This window comes from Schistocerca gregaria, chromosome 3 (genome assembly GCF_023897955.1).
Source record: "Schistocerca gregaria isolate iqSchGreg1 chromosome 3, iqSchGreg1.2, whole genome shotgun sequence".
Classification (NCBI taxonomy): domain Eukaryota; kingdom Metazoa; phylum Arthropoda; class Insecta; order Orthoptera; family Acrididae; genus Schistocerca; species Schistocerca gregaria.
The window spans coordinates 345,209,046-345,224,777 of record NC_064922.1 but is presented as its reverse complement, the minus strand read 5'-3'; the positions used below and the strand labels follow the sequence as shown (position 1 = coordinate 345,224,777).

The window sequence follows — 15,732 nt, the reverse complement described above, 5'->3', positions numbered from 1 at the left end:
CAACTTCAAATTAAGAGTTCGTAAGACTGAGGCTTATAAAGTTTTGCTTAGTAAATGATCACATTACTGCCTGTAGTAAATCGCAGAAGGTGAGTCAGTATCTTACATATATGTTAATTTTGTTTCTCAATGTAGTAAATGTGGAAAACTGTAGTGTGAAACGTTATATGCTCATGTTTGCTAAGTGTTTGTCTCTCTTGTGTATTGGAAGTGCATATTAATAATATAATAGGATCCATAGTTTGCCTATTGTGTTAATGCTAGGTAACAAGTAATGGGAAAACCACTAATTATGAAAAACATTATTTCTTTATTTGAATGATAGTGAGAAGCAACCTGTTAGTGGATTCCAATCAACTTTCATTTAAATAGTAAAGTATTTAACTGAGACTTAACCTATATCCAGTTAATGATTCTGTAGTGAATAGTAATAATAACGTTACAAAGACTATCCAGTTTGTGTAAGCCCTGAAAGTAATAGTGTGTTTCGGTATCTGTTATAATTTTGCAAATAGTTTGTGCTGCTCTAACTGTTAGTTTCAATCTTACAGTAAATATATGTATGTGTCAAGAGTTCACTGCACTCCAGTGTGACAGAGTATAGGTTGTGTTTATCCATTAAAGTTACTAATAACTATTTTCTTGAACGAGAATGTTAATCATTCTCTTGCCTAGTTAGGCTGGCGACGTTTTCTTTACCCATTAAACAGTGCAGATTGGCAAAATTTTGTTTGTTACTGTTCAAATATTTCCGTAATTCTGACTTTCACTTCCGATAAGCCACCTCCGTTAGGTTCAACACGGTCATTACAACAAAAGTCCTCGCAGAGGGTAACACTGCTCTGTTGCTTTATACCATAATTGTTTTAACTAGATAATTATATTTCACGACCTGCTTCCAACTTTAAGGTTATGGTGCAGCGGTAGCAGACGGTAGTGTTATAAGTTACTTAAGAAATAGGAATTTAAATGTGAAGACATGGAGGTCATCAGCGTTTTAAATAGTGTTAAAATGATTTAAATGTCTACAGTGACAATGTGAGTAAGTAATACTCACTATCAACTAATAAAGTTAATACTGGTTGTACTTGTATTCCTGCTGCTACTGCCACTGATAGTGAAAATAATTATAATAATATTAATAATAATGATTACAATAATAACATTCGTCGTAGTGGCAGATGTAAAAATGATTTATGTGTGTACAAAATACATATTTTAGTGGGGAAAGGAAATTTAAGGAGACAGGACCAGCTCAGAATATTGGAAAATTAGGAAGATTTGGTTGGAAAGAAGGGCAAAGAATGCATACAGGAACAATGGCAATCATTGTTGTTGCTTTAGTACACATGCCATTAACTGTCTTATGAAGCTGGATATGTTGTTCATTTCCCTAATATACTTCACGAGTTTATTCGAGAGTCCTGCTACTGTGAAGAACATCGAGAAATTAGCTACACGATAGAGCGATTCAGAAAAGATTTTGCGCTTGTGGGAATGGGTGTTACCACGTTGTTCAGACAAGAGCGTTAAGCTCGAGGAGGTATATGAGGGATAGTGTTCGATGACAAGACAGTAAAGGTATCAGACGTTATGGAAAAAATCCTGCACTTGTCTGCATGAAGCCAGTATAGGTGTGCATATGATGATGAAATGTGATGGAAGAGTCGAACATCACAGATATAACGAACACAGCCCTTCACAACCAGTTCCAGGCTAAGTGAGCTTTCTTGAGAAAGGGCTGGCAGGATAAAATCGCGGTAATCAATAATTAGAATCATAAGTGTTCGTACAAGTTTCTTTTTGAGATCAAGACGGAAGAGATTTTTATATTTTTTATGGCATGGACAATTGCTGATGACTTCTTACACATTGCAGTAACATGCCTAGTCCAATTTAGATTGTCATCTGTTACTGTCCTAGATTCCTTACTGGAGAAGAGAAGTTGATAATTGTCCGATTTGGGGTTAAGGATTGTAAAAATTCGTTCTTATGAGCCTAGAATGTCCAACCAGTACAACCTGGGTTTTGCGTAGCTTGAGCTTTAACAGTGTATCCTGATTCCATTTTGATATTGCACACAGGTCACTATTAAAATTCTTAATAACTGTCTTCAGGTTTATTGGTTTTGCACTTCGATACAACTGGAGGTCATCTATGTACATGTGGTATTTGGAGTAGGACAAAACTGATGAGATGACACATCTTAGACATAAAAAGTTACGAGCATAGGACCTAATACCGAACCCTGGGGGTATGCCTGATATGATCTGCCTCCGTTGTGACTTTAGGGTGCGAGACATGACGCATTCCTGGCGAGACGACAGGTATGAGCGAAACCACTGCAATGCACCTGGCGAGAAATTCAGGTTGCTAAATTTGGCAAGTAAATGTCGAAGTCGGCAATGTCAAAGGTTTTTCTTAAGTCTAAGAATCACATAGTAGTCCCCTTTTCTGCATCCATGTCAAGCTTCAGGTCATCTGTCATATTTATTAAGGCAGCAATTACGCTGTAATGTTTACAGAAACCTGACTGATATCCTTCTAGTAGGTTGTTTGTGATTAGGCATTTTGTTAGCTGGTCGTGTACTATTTATTGTAAGGTCATGGACAGTGCCAGAAGAATGCAAATAGGTCGGTAATCAGAAGGTGCTGTGGCAACGTCCTTCTTAGATAGTGGCTTAGTCAGTCCCTATTTCCAGGCCTCAGCGAAAACTATTGTAGTTATGGAGTGCTTGAAGATATCTGTTACAGTGGGCAGTATTGGGTCAGCGATAACCTTTAGCATTGGGACTGTGATGCCATCGTATCCAATAGATGCTTATCTGACATACGTTATGGCTTTTTGACGATATTGCAAATAACACGCTTTAGATAGAATTCTTTGTGGTTACAATCGTCTATCCACATGAAGTATCTGTTTCGTTGTTGGTTCAATCGTGATTTCAGGTAATGTGAACTGCTTGTTCAGTCCTTCAGCTGGGACAGTTGGCTCAGCTGCAGCTTTTACTTTGCCTATACCAAGACCACACAGGTTTTTCCTTAGTACAGATGGTCTATTTCTGTTGTCAGGTAATGTGTGGGCCTGCCTCAGTTTTGCATTTCTCACAGCTTGTCTGACTCTGTTGCGTTTCTGTTTGTATGCATATGATTTTCAAGCTTGGGGCGCAGTTTAGATACCAAGTATGCAGCGTATCTGAGATTCATGACCTCTTTTAGTTTTTCAGCTAGCCAAGTTACAAGTTTATTTTTTGTGATATAGTGGAGTAAGTTTGTTAGTACAAAAAGACGTATGATACGACACAAAATGTTACAATTTCCTGAAAGCTTTATCCAGCCGATGTGGCCGAGCGATTCTAGGCGCTTCAGTCTGGAACCGCGCGACCGCTACGGTCGAAGGTTCGATTCTAGCCTTGGGCATGGATGTGTGTGATGTCGTTATGTTAGTTAGGTTTAAGTAGTTCTAAGTTCTATGGGACTGATGACCTTACAGGTTAAGTCTCATAGTGCTCAGAGCCATTTGAACCATTTGAACTTGAAAGCTTCAATTGTAGTTACATTGCTAACTGAGATTTAATCATCACAAGTTCTATCAAGGTTAATGCTTTGTTAACGGATTCTCAACGAGCTATTCATTTAAAACTGCATACTCTTACAATACGCAAATTACAATAATTCTTTTACCATGGATATGACGTTTCTCGCCATTTTATTACAGCGAATGATACAATGCTTTTCGAAATTTCGCTAGTTCGTTTATTCTGAGAGATGGCATATATACATAAGGACTTCAACAGGAAACCAGTATGGCGTCTTACAACTCTGCGCCGAGTGGAGATGGCGTGCATGTGACGTATATGACGTTGTGCCATCTCATTGGTCAACGTTCAAACGCACGTTCAGAATCATGCTAGATATTGCTCTGCAATTTCAGAAAGACTCTCCAACGTGCTATTCCACGCTATGACGTCAGAAACTCGGCACGCTCAACGCTCAGCGTTCGCTTGCACGAGCCGTGTGCCAACGGGTTAACCGGCCCGACTTTTTTTTTTTTTTTTTTTTTTACAATAACCAAGGGGGTAGACCATTCAGTTGATGCAATGGGCAAAACAACGTCGGATTCCGTGAGGCGCTCTAGTTCATCTTTGACTTATTCCCCGACTGCCACTGGAGCCTGACGGGCCCGGAAAAAACGAGGCCGAGGAGAAGGTTTCATGATAAATTGCGCTTGAAATTGTTGGCACAGTCCAGTCCAGGAGAGAACAAAGAGGAAAACTCAGAACATAATGCATCTCACTGTGTATGCGGCACTCATTCAGACACTAAATTCACTTCACCTGATATGGTAAAACCAAACAACTTAAAAGCATCTAATCCAAAAAGATTCTGCATACGTGCCTTATTCGCAACAAGAGATGTAAGTGACCGGACTACTGACTCGTGGTCACTGGGGCAGAGAACTGACCGAGAAAAGGAATACTCTATGTATTGTAATTTACTAGCTTCCGTGACACAGGGAGAAGCGGAGGGGAGCTCAAGTGCAAATAAGACGGTGAGTTTAACGAGGTTACCGCGGCTCCCACATCCACTCTCATGCGCAGAAGTTTACGAAAAACCATAACATCAATGAAAAACTTGTCTGGTGCAACATAAATAGCCGATACAATGTTTAAATTCAAATCCGCATCAGGATCGTAGTGCTGAATTTCGGCCGTACAACCATAAGCAATGTGATCGTCTTTGTTCCAGTTACGGCAGGTAGCCGATCGGTTTGGACAGTCTGGGTGTTCATCGTTAATGGAATAATAAGGGCAGAACGGGAGCGGGGAACACGTTAAGCCGTCGGCACACGGACCGTGCATCCGAACGTTGAGCGTGCCGAGTTTCTGACGTCATAACGTGGAATAGCACGTTCGGGAGTCTTTCCTAACGAGCAGAGCAATATCTGGCATGTCAGGTATTCTGAGCGTGCGTCTGAGCGTTGACCAATGAGATGGCACGACACCACCTACGTCACATGCACGCTGTCTCCTTCAGTACAGAGTTGTGAGGCGCCATATTGGCATTCATTTCAAGCCTATATTTATATATGCCGTTTCTGAGCACCATCAAATTGAGAATCACTGGAAAACGTTGGTAACTGTGTGATGCGTTCCAATAAAATAATAAGAAACATCATATTCGTAGCAAAAGAATTATTGAAACTTCCGTATTCAGACAGAAGCTATTTGAAGGCAACGACACACTGAAGATACTCCCAAAACGCATTGTTCTTGGTACAATTTGTTCTAATTCAATTTCAATTAGTAAAATATCTACAATTAAGGTTTCAGCAAACGCTAACATAATATGATCATATATATATATATATATATATATATATATATATATATATATATATATATATGTGTGTGTGTGTGTGTGTGTGTGTGTGTGTGTGTGTGTGTGTAGTTGGTTTAGCGTAATAAGTATCGTCACTGCCTGCCTGCTGGTGTGGCTGTGCGGTTCTAGGCGCTTCAGTCTGAAACCGCGTGACCGCTACGGTCGCAGGTTCGAATCCTGTCTCGGGCATGGATGTGTGTGATGTCCTTAGGTTAGTTAGGTTTAAGTAGTTCTAAGTTCTAGGGGATTGATGACCACAGGTGTTAAATCCCATAGTGCTCAGACCCATTTGAACCATTTGGAGAGATTTGTTCGTTGTGTGTGTGTGTGTGTGTGTGTGTGTGTGTTCGTTGGTTCGCGGCTTGACACTTTTATTTCCTAACATTTGCGTTTTTATTAGGTTCTGATACTGTATTATTAGTTTAATATAAGTATATACTATAATATTTGTTGTTATGTAAGTATAAGTTCACCTTTTTTTGAGGGGTCACTTTGTTCGATTGGCTTAATCTACAGGACAGCTTGCGCTACTTGTATAAAGAAATTTTGCCCTTTTTCTTTTACGAATCGTAATTCACACGTCGCAAAGATTCTTCTACTGGGTAGGAACAGTGATCAGGTAAGACCGATCTTGGGGTTTTACTAAAATGTGGGAATAATGAAATAATGTTTATCTTATGCAGAGAAGTATTCCAAATTTGTACCGCACTGTTTGTAATGGAACCTTTATACTCCTGTGTCCTTACTGATTGGACATGGTATTTTCCTTTTCGTGGACGATGGATAAAAAGTGCGTTTTAACAGAGTTAGCGTGGGAATTTTACGCGCGCCCTTTGAGTAAACAGTGTGATTTACGAACTAGAAACATACCTCAGCTGATGCTGGAGTGCGTTGCGGTCGCTTACACCACATTGGGGCCCACGTACCGTATGCACAAGTAGCATCGTTCTTGAGCATTGAGCAGCACGTTGAAGTTGGTACGCGCAACGTTAACGTTCAACAGCATGGTCCGTGTGCCGACGGCCTTAGCTACTGTTTACATTGTCCGTGCGGCTAGTGCTGGGAGCGAGGCCGCCCGTCCTGTCGCTGTGAACGTGTGCGGACCGCCGCGACTGCTTCTTCCCCATACGAACGGTCTGAAGCTTAAGCCGTCGGTACACGGACCGTGCTGTCGAACGTTAACGTTGCGCGTACCAAGTTCAACGTGCTGCTGAATGCTCAAGAACGATGCTACTTGTGCATACGGTACGTCGGCCCCAACGTGGTATACGCGATCGCAACGCATTCCAGCGGCAGTTGAGGGATGTTTCTAGTTCGTAACTCACACTCTTCACTCAACGTGCGGGCGTAAAATTTCCTCGTTAGCTCTATTAAAACGCACATTTCCTCGATCGTCCCCGAAAAGGAAAGTACCATGTCCAATCAATAAGGACACAGGCTCATAAAAAGTTCCATTACAAGCAGTGCGCTACAAATTTTGAATACTTCTCCCCATAAGATAAACATTTTTTCATCATTCCCACATTTTAGTAAAACCCCAAGGTCGGTCTTACTTAATGACTATTCCTACCCAGTAGGAGAAACTTTGCAACTTGTGAATTACGATGCGTGAAAGAAAAAGGAGCAATATATCTTGTTACAAGTAGCGCAAGCCTGTCCTGTTGTTAGAGCCAATCGAATAAAGTCACCCCTCCAAAAAAGTTGAACTTATATTTACATAACATCAAATATTATATTGTATACTTATATTAAACTAATAACAAAGTATCATAACCTAATATAAACGCGAATGTAAGGAAATAAAATTAACGAGTGTCAAGACCCAACTAACAACCCAAAGACAGCGACGCTACTCATTACGCTAAACCAACAACCCAACATTTGTGACTAATCATAGTATGTTACCTCTTACAGAAAACCTTATCGTAATATGTTACTAATTGAAATTTAGTTATGACATATTGTAGCAAGAAAAATGCGTTTTGGGTGTATCTTCAGTGTATCGTTGCTTTCAAATAGCCTACTCTCTTAATACACTAGTTAGAATAATTCTTTTGCCACGAATATGTTGTTTCTCATTATTTTATTGGAACGAATCACACAGTTAACAACGGGTTATCCAGTGATTCTCAATTTGATGGTCCTCAGAAACGGCATATATACATGTAAACTTGAAATGAGTGCCAATATGGTGCCTCACAACCCTGTACTGAAGGGAGACAGCGTGCATGTGACGTAGGTGGCGTTGTACCATCTCATTGGTCAACGCTCAGACGCACCCTCAGAATATCTGACATGCTGGTTATTGCTCTGCTCGTTCGGAAAGACTCCCGAACGTGCTATTCCACGTTATGACGCCAGAAACTCGGCACGCTCAACGCTCAACGTTCGGATGCACGGTCCGTGTGCCGACGGCTTTAGTGCGGAGGAGAAGGTTGGATTGCTGATAATCGTAAAAATGATTTTTTTTTAAATTGCTTGAAAATGAAAGTGCAGGTTTTAGTCCATAGTGTCTTATAGTCAGTGAAATGCCGCAATTGCAACAGTGTGTTATGTGCAGCAGTCCGTTATACAAAATGTTTTGATGTATCGATTTCTCCTAGAGTTCACCAGTCGATTTGGAATTATACGTGTCAGCAATAAGAGTTAGTAAATTCAGAGTAAAAGTTAATCTAACTAGGAGAGAACTTTGGAAATGTGTTCACTGTGTTCTAAATCTTGCATCCTGCACAACCCATCAGCTACCATCGCAATAATGTATTCTGATAATTTCGTTTTTTGCACATCATTTCTGTTATTACAGTTGTAACTGCCAGATGTGTACTCGTACATCCACTGTGAAGTGCTTGGCACCGTTTCAGCATTCCCTAGAGCCGTCGGCACACGGACCGTGCTGTCGAACGTCAACGTTGAACGTGCCGAGTTCAACGTGCTGCTAAACGCTCAGGAACGATGCGACCCGTGCGTAGGGCCACGTGGGCCCCAACGTGGTATAAGCGATCGCAACGCACTCCAGCATCAGTTGAGATATGTTTCTAGATCGTAAATCACACTGTTTAGTAAATGGGCGCGCGTAAAATTCCCACGTTTGCTCTATTAAAACGTGCATTTCCTAAACTGTACATATATTAGTCACGTTGTTCTATATGTAACATACCCAAATACAAACTTCAGTATCCATGTACATGCTTTAATAGGAAAAGGGAAGTACTATGTCAGATCAGTAAGGCCACAGGCTTATAAAAGATCTATTACAAACAGTGCGATACAAATTTGGAATAGTTATCCACATAAGATAAACTTTATTTCATCATTCCCACATTTTAGTAAAACCCCAAGATCATTCCTAGTTCATCACTGTTCCTACCCAGTAGCAGAATCTTTGCATCGTGTGAATTACGAAATGCAAAAGAAAAAGGAGCAAAATAACTTCCACAAGTAGCGAAAGTTGGCCTGTAGATTAACCCAATCGAACAAATTCACTCCTCAAAAAAAGATGAATTTTTATTTACATAACTTCAAATATTATACACTATTGGAAATTAAAATTGCTACACCACGAAGATGACGTGCTACAGACGAGAAATTTAACCGATAGGAAGATGCTGTGATATGCAAATGATTAGTTTTTCAGAGCATTCACACAAGGTTGGCGCCGGTGGCGACACCTACAACGTGCTGACATGAAGAAAGTTTCCAACCGATTTCTCATACACAAACAGCAGTTGACCGGCGTTGCCTGGTGAAACGTTGTTGTGATGCCTCGTGTGAGGAGGAGAAATGCGTACCATCACGTTTCCGACTTTAATAAAGGTCGGATTGTAGCCTATTGCGATTGCGGTTTATCGTATCGCGACATTAATGCTCGCGTCGGTCGAGATCCAATGACTGTTAGCAGAATATGGAATCGGTGGGTTCAGAAGGGTAATACGGAATGGCCAGTAGGGTAGTATATACCTATATTAAACTAATAATAAAGCATCAGGACCTATTAAAAACGCGAATATTAGGAAAAAAATTGAACGTAGCGAGATGCGAATCTTCGAACTATCATGCTCTTTGACGCAAAGATTGGAGCTTGTGGCTACTGCGGGAGGGGGGGGGGGGGGGGGGGGCAAGCACACGACAGTTGTGTATTTTTCTCTGGCGTTATCAATGACACTTACGTTCTTATTATGGCTAGAGTGACCATCTAAGATTAGTAGAACTGGGTCTTGAGCAGTTGTTTTGATATTTTAAAAAAAATTATCAAACCAATCCAAAAAAACTTGAGCCACTAGGGTGGCAGGCAAATTCGGTTCCTGGCGGAGCTCCATTTTTAAGTTTAATCTTCATTCTTCGCTTAGGGAAGATTACAAAAGAGGGAATTAAATTTCCTCGTGCAGACATGCACACGCCAGAAGGCGACAGTAAACATGTATCAGCTGTAGTAGCGGCTCCCAAGTGTCCTCTTCCTTTGGGTGTAAACACTTTGCTGTTCTTGGACTGAACTGTCAGAAGACGGGTTTCATGCACGTTATAAATACAATAGGTTATCTTGTGATGTCTACCCTCACCGTGCTCTAGCCATAGCGGTAGATGCTGGCTTCTAAGACTAATAAGAAGATGCCGAGCGAGGTAGCACACAGGACTCGCATTCGGGAAATGACGGTTCAAACCCTCATTCGGCCTCATAGATTTAGGTTTTCCGTGATTTCCCTATCTCGCTTAAGGCAAATGCTACAATGGTACCTTTGAATGGGCACGGCCGATTTCCATCTTCACCCTTCCCTAATCCGAATTTTTATTGCAGTCCTAATGTCCTCATTGATAACGGTATGTTAAACACTAGTCTTCTCCGCCTCCTTCAATAATTATATCTGATTGGTGAATAATTACATCTGAATGGTGTGAGTCAGACGGGCTGTTATTTACGAAAGATTGAGCTCCCCCTCGTTACAACTTGTCTGTAAGACAACAGCTTGACGAACGCTTCGCAGGGCGCTGGAGAAGTCGCTGGGGTCCTAAAGAACGTCCAGCGCCAAGTGAAGACGTCACCCTACTCAGATCTGGGCCGAAGGAGAAGTGTAGAGGGCCAAAGCACAAGCTCTTGGCGAACTTGAGAATTAACATCCGTGAGATGATAAGAGGTGTTCCTGCTGAGTTCTTGAAGAAGGTCACAGCGAATGTACGTGTTCGTTTAACATGTTGTTGTTGTTGTTGTGCTCTTCAGTCCAGAGACTGGTTTGATGCAGCTCTCCATGCCACTCTATCCTGTGCAATCTTCTTCATCTCCCAGTACCTACTGCAGCCTACATCCTTCTGAATCTGCTTAGTGTGTTCATCTCTTGGTCTCCCTCTACGATTTTTACCCTCCATGCTGCCCTCTAGTGCTAAATTGGTGATCCCTTGATGCCTCAGAATATGTCCTACCAACCGATCCCTTCTTTTAGTCAAGTTGTGCCTCAAACTCCTCTTCTCCCCAATTCGATTCAATACCTCCTCATTAGATATGTGATCTACCCATCTAATCTTCAGCGTTATTCTGTAGCACCACATTTCGAAAGCTTCTATTCTCCTCTTGTCCAAACTATTTATTGTCCACGTTTCACTTCCTTCTATGGCCACACTGCATACAAATACTTTCAGAAACGACTTCCTGACACTTAAATCAATACTCGATGTTAACAAATATCTCTTCTTCAAAAACACTTTCCGTGCCATTGCCAGTCTACATTTTATATCCTCTCTACTTCAAGCATCATCAGTTATTTTGCTCCCCAAATAGCAAAACTTATTTACGTACTACTTTAAGCGTTCATTTCCTAATCTAATACCCTCAGCATCACCCGATTTAATTCGACTACATTCCATTATTCTCGTTTTGCTTTTGTTGATGTTCATCTTATATCCTCTTTTCAAGACACTGTCCATTCCGTTCAGCTCCTCTTCCAGGTCCTATGCTGTCTTTGACAGAATTACAATGTCATCGGCGAAGCTCAACGTTTTTATTTCTTCTCCATGGATTTTAATTCCTACTCCAAACTTTTGTTTCCTTTACTGCTTGCTCAATATACAGACAGCGACTACAAAATACTGGAACATGCACTGAGTTGTAACTTTTGGAAAGATAATGGCGTTAATATACTACAATTGTAGAAAAGCTTGAAAATCTTGAGTGTGTACGTGCAGTATTTCAGAAGGGAAAAATATTAAAACTATCAACCCACTATGTACATAAAACACTGTAACATTTAACTGAGGGAAGTTATTACGATGTCCAAAACTATGAACGTCCTGACAGAAAGTAATAACGCAGGTAGTAAGACAAAAAGAGCTTGAGAGATTGTGAAATGGGAGAAAGTGCTACCTGTGAGCATACAAGATACTATTCCAAAAATCTAGATGACGACGTTGTGGCTGATAATTCACAAGATGCAAGTATTCTTAACAATCACTTTCTAAATCTAGCAGCAAAAATATGATGAAACGGCTCACCTGAAAAAGCAAGGGAACGTATTGGAAGTTTCCCTCCTCAAAACTTTAAGAAACTAGCAGTAGCACCAGCATCCTTCACTGAAATTATCAGACTTCTAAAACTTCTGAAAGACAAAAGCTCATATGCCGTTTATGGAAATTTGAACAACATTTTGAAACATTCTTCTAAGGTGGTAAGTAATGGCCTTAGCGATACATCTAATGCATCACTGGTACAGACAATTTTTCAGACGGAGAAATACACAACTGAAGATCCCGAACGTGAGTTTTCCATGCCATTTTACTATCTACCTGAACACCTAGAAACTTGAACGCTTCAGTTTCACTAAACATATTCCTATTCCGTGAAATTAAAATGTCGGATTTTGTTTAACTGTATGTTAAAAACTATAAAAACTGAGTCTTGTTGTGATTTAGCGTTATTTTATCTTCTGCAAGCCATGAACTTATGACATGAACTGCGCTTTTTGAAACAGAGCCAATGTTGCACACAGCATTCTTAATTGCCAAGCTAGTGTCATCAGCGAACAGAAATATTTTAGAATTACCTAAAATACTAGAGGGCACGTTCTCACTAGAACTGAAACTAATAGTGTATACGTATCCTGTAAACTAGCAGATTTGGTATCACTTTCATAAAAGAATAGTTCAAATGATCTATGGATCGTGTAACTATCTAATAACCCTACTCTCACAAAAATGGAAATTGTTTTTTCTTTTCAAACCCTATTTCGTGCTACTTTCTGAGTTGCAAACGGCCTAAAAAAGGTCATTGACCTAAAACGTTGAAAAATTTGTGCAGTTCCTGGTTAACAAACACAGTACCTTACAAATGTTTTTTATTCCAGTCTTTGATCACAATATGAATTCTTTAGACGTAATGACCATCCTCAGATCTTTTTTACACCATGTCCTAAATTGATAAACCATAATGGCATCGTCAGGAACATATAAAACATAATCAGCGTAGCATCGTCATATACAGGGTGATCAAAAAGTCAGTATCAATTTGAAAATTGAATAAATCATGGAATAATGAAGATAGAGGGGTACAAATTGACACAGATGCTTGGAATGACATGGGGTTTTATTAGAACCAAAAAATACAAAAGTTCAGCAAATGTCCGTCAGATGGCGCTTCATCTGATCAGAATAGCAATAATTAGCATATCAAAGTAAGACAAAGCAAAGATGATGTTCTTTACAGGAAATGCTCAATATGTCCACCATCATTCCTCAGCAGTAGCTGTAGTCCAGGAATAATGTTGTGAACAGCACTGTAAAGCATGTCCGGAGTTATTGTGAGGCATTGTCGTCGGATGTTGTCTTTCAGCATCCCTAGAGATGTCGGTCGATCACGATACACTTGCGACTTCAGGTAACGCCAAAGCCAATAATCGCCCGGACTGAGGTCTGGGGACCTGGGAGGCCAAGCATGACTAAAGTGGCGGCTGAGCACACGATCATCACCAAACTACACGCAAGAGATCTTTCACGCGTCTAGCAATATGGGGTGGTTCTAATAAAACCCCATGTCATTCCAAGCATGTGTGTCAATTTTTACCTCTCTATCTACATTATTCCGTGGTTTATTAATTTTTCAAATTTATACTGACTTTTTGATCACCCGGTATATCTAAAATAAAGTGTAGAATAAGCCGCATCGTTCACACAGTCATTATTGACTGTCGTAATGACTGCGTGAACGATGCGGCTTATTCTATACCTTATTTTAGATCTGTATGACGATGCTGTGCTGATTATATTTTATATGTTTTTACGATGCCATTATGGCCTTATCACTTTAGGACATGGTGTAAAAAAGATCCGAGGATGGTCATTACGGACTGGAACCGGTCATCGTCTAAAGAATTCATATTGTGATCAAAGATTGGAATAGAAAACATTTGACAGTATTGGATCACTGTTTGTATACGCGACCATGTCGCAGTTGGTGAAAATAGTACCGCACTGTCGGGCTGAGAACCTTGTATGTTGCCTGACTACAGGACGTGCAAGCCAAGCCGTCTGTCGGCTGTTAAGAACCGCATGACGGATGACGACGTGCAAATCCGTAATGTACGAAAAAGTACTTACGGGGATACTGACAGTAGGTCCACCACAACTTCTTTTCGCCGTAGTTGCTCCCTGGCGGCCCGGTGACGTGGAAGATGTAGTCGCAGACGCAGTCCAGCAGCGAGGTGCCGTTTGCTGCAAGCAGTGCTAACAGCGACGCTGCCACACCCGCCGCCTGCATCTTAGGCTGTTCTCACTTGACAAGGGGAACACGTGCAGTGTGCAGTGCAGGGGGCGCACGCAGGCTCACCACAGCGACGGACGCGGCGCAGATCTTTCCGCAGGAAGGGGAAACCGCGGGAAGTGTGACGCCTCTCGTTGCGAACACAGAAGTGTTCCTTTCCGTTATGGGGCAGTCCAGCTGCCAACACACAAGCGCCACGGATCATTGGTTCAAATGGCTCTGAGCTCTAATGGACTTAACGTCTGAGGTCATTAGTCTCCTGGAACTTAGAACTACTTAAACCTAACTAACCTAAGGACATCACACACATCCATGCCCGAGACCAATTTAGTACTGGAGGGCAGCGTGGAGGCTAAAAATCGTAGAGGGAGGCCAAGAGATGACTACACTAAGTAGATTCAGAAGGATGTAGGCTGCAGTAGGTACTGGGAGATGAATAAGCTTGCGTAGGATAGAGTACCATGGAGAGCTGTATCAAACCAGTCTCAGGACTGAAGACCACAACAACAACAACAACAACAACAACAACAACAACATTGAGTTTCACTATAGTGCGTTTAAAATTAGTTGCGAGTTTTGACGTTTGGCTGACGGGAACGTGACGTAGTTGTCCAGGTAACGTCAATGGCGAGCTGGCTTTCCCTACCAGGCCACCAACCGTCCGGCTGGTAACGCGCCCCTGTTGCCACACGATGCAACCACCTGGCGTCACTCCTCTACCTGCTGGGAACATTTACAGGTGATCGCCCTACCCAAGCCGGGCAAGGATGCCAGCTTAGGGAAGATTTCTCGGCTGACTAGCCTCCTTCCAGGACTGTCGAAAGTCTTCGAAAAGCCGTACCTAGCCCACCTGCAAGGGCACTTGGAAGCAGAGGGGGTCCTGCCAAAAGAGCAATTTGGCTTTAGGCGGCAACACGCGATGACACACCAGCTGCTACGCTTGACGGAAGAAGCGTTTGGTACCATTGACCGACACGAGTATTTCGGCGCTCTCTTACACTACGTGTCACGTCCCTTCGACTTCGTATCCTGGGGGCACCTGTGCCGCACGTGAAGCTCATCATGAGCTATCTCGAAGGCACGTTCGAGTAGATAGTGGAATTTCCACGGAGCGTCGCCTACTCATGGGTGTACCTCAAGGCTCGGTCCTTGGACCATTGCTTCGCTCCCTCTACACCGCCGATCTACCGCACACAGACCGTATGCAGCTAGCACTATACGCGGGTGACACGGCAATCCTCAGCCGCAGCAGGTGTGTCGACACACTTCAGAGGCGCAGACAGACCGCCACAGACCATCTCAACGAATGGGCAACAAAGTGGCGACTAGCTTACAATGGTGAAAAGTCGCCAGCAGTCATCGTATCAACGCGCTACTACCGTCAAGATGCACCCACAGTGGCCGGACGCTGTGGCCGAGCGGTTCTAGGCTTTTCAGTCCGGAACCGCGCTGCAGCGGTCGCAGGTTCGAATCCTGCCTCAGACATGGATGTTTGTGATGTCCTTAGGTTAGTTATGTTTAAGTAGTTCTAAGTCTAGGGGACTGATGACCACAGAAGTTAAGTCCCATAGTGCTCAGAGCCCTTTGAACAATTTGCACCCACAATCACTGTA

General features: G+C 42.0%; 1 protein-coding gene across 4 annotated transcripts in view; it reads right to left on the bottom strand.

Moving 5' to 3' along the window:
- Positions 1-14,194, bottom strand: part of LOC126355219 (uncharacterized) — a 175,355-nt gene extending 161,161 nt beyond the window's left edge. For 3 of the 4 annotated variants that reach the window (XM_050005477.1, XM_050005478.1, XM_050005479.1), the window contains exon 1: positions 13,957-14,155. In XM_050005477.1, the coding sequence (XP_049861434.1) occupies positions 13,957-14,116 (160 nt within the window). In that variant the 5' untranslated portion in view covers positions 14,117-14,155. Of the gene's footprint in view, positions 1-13,956 lie in introns of all 4 variants that reach the window. The other variant, XM_050005476.1, reaches the window with a different exon arrangement.
- Positions 14,195-15,732: the final 1,538 nt, after the last annotated feature.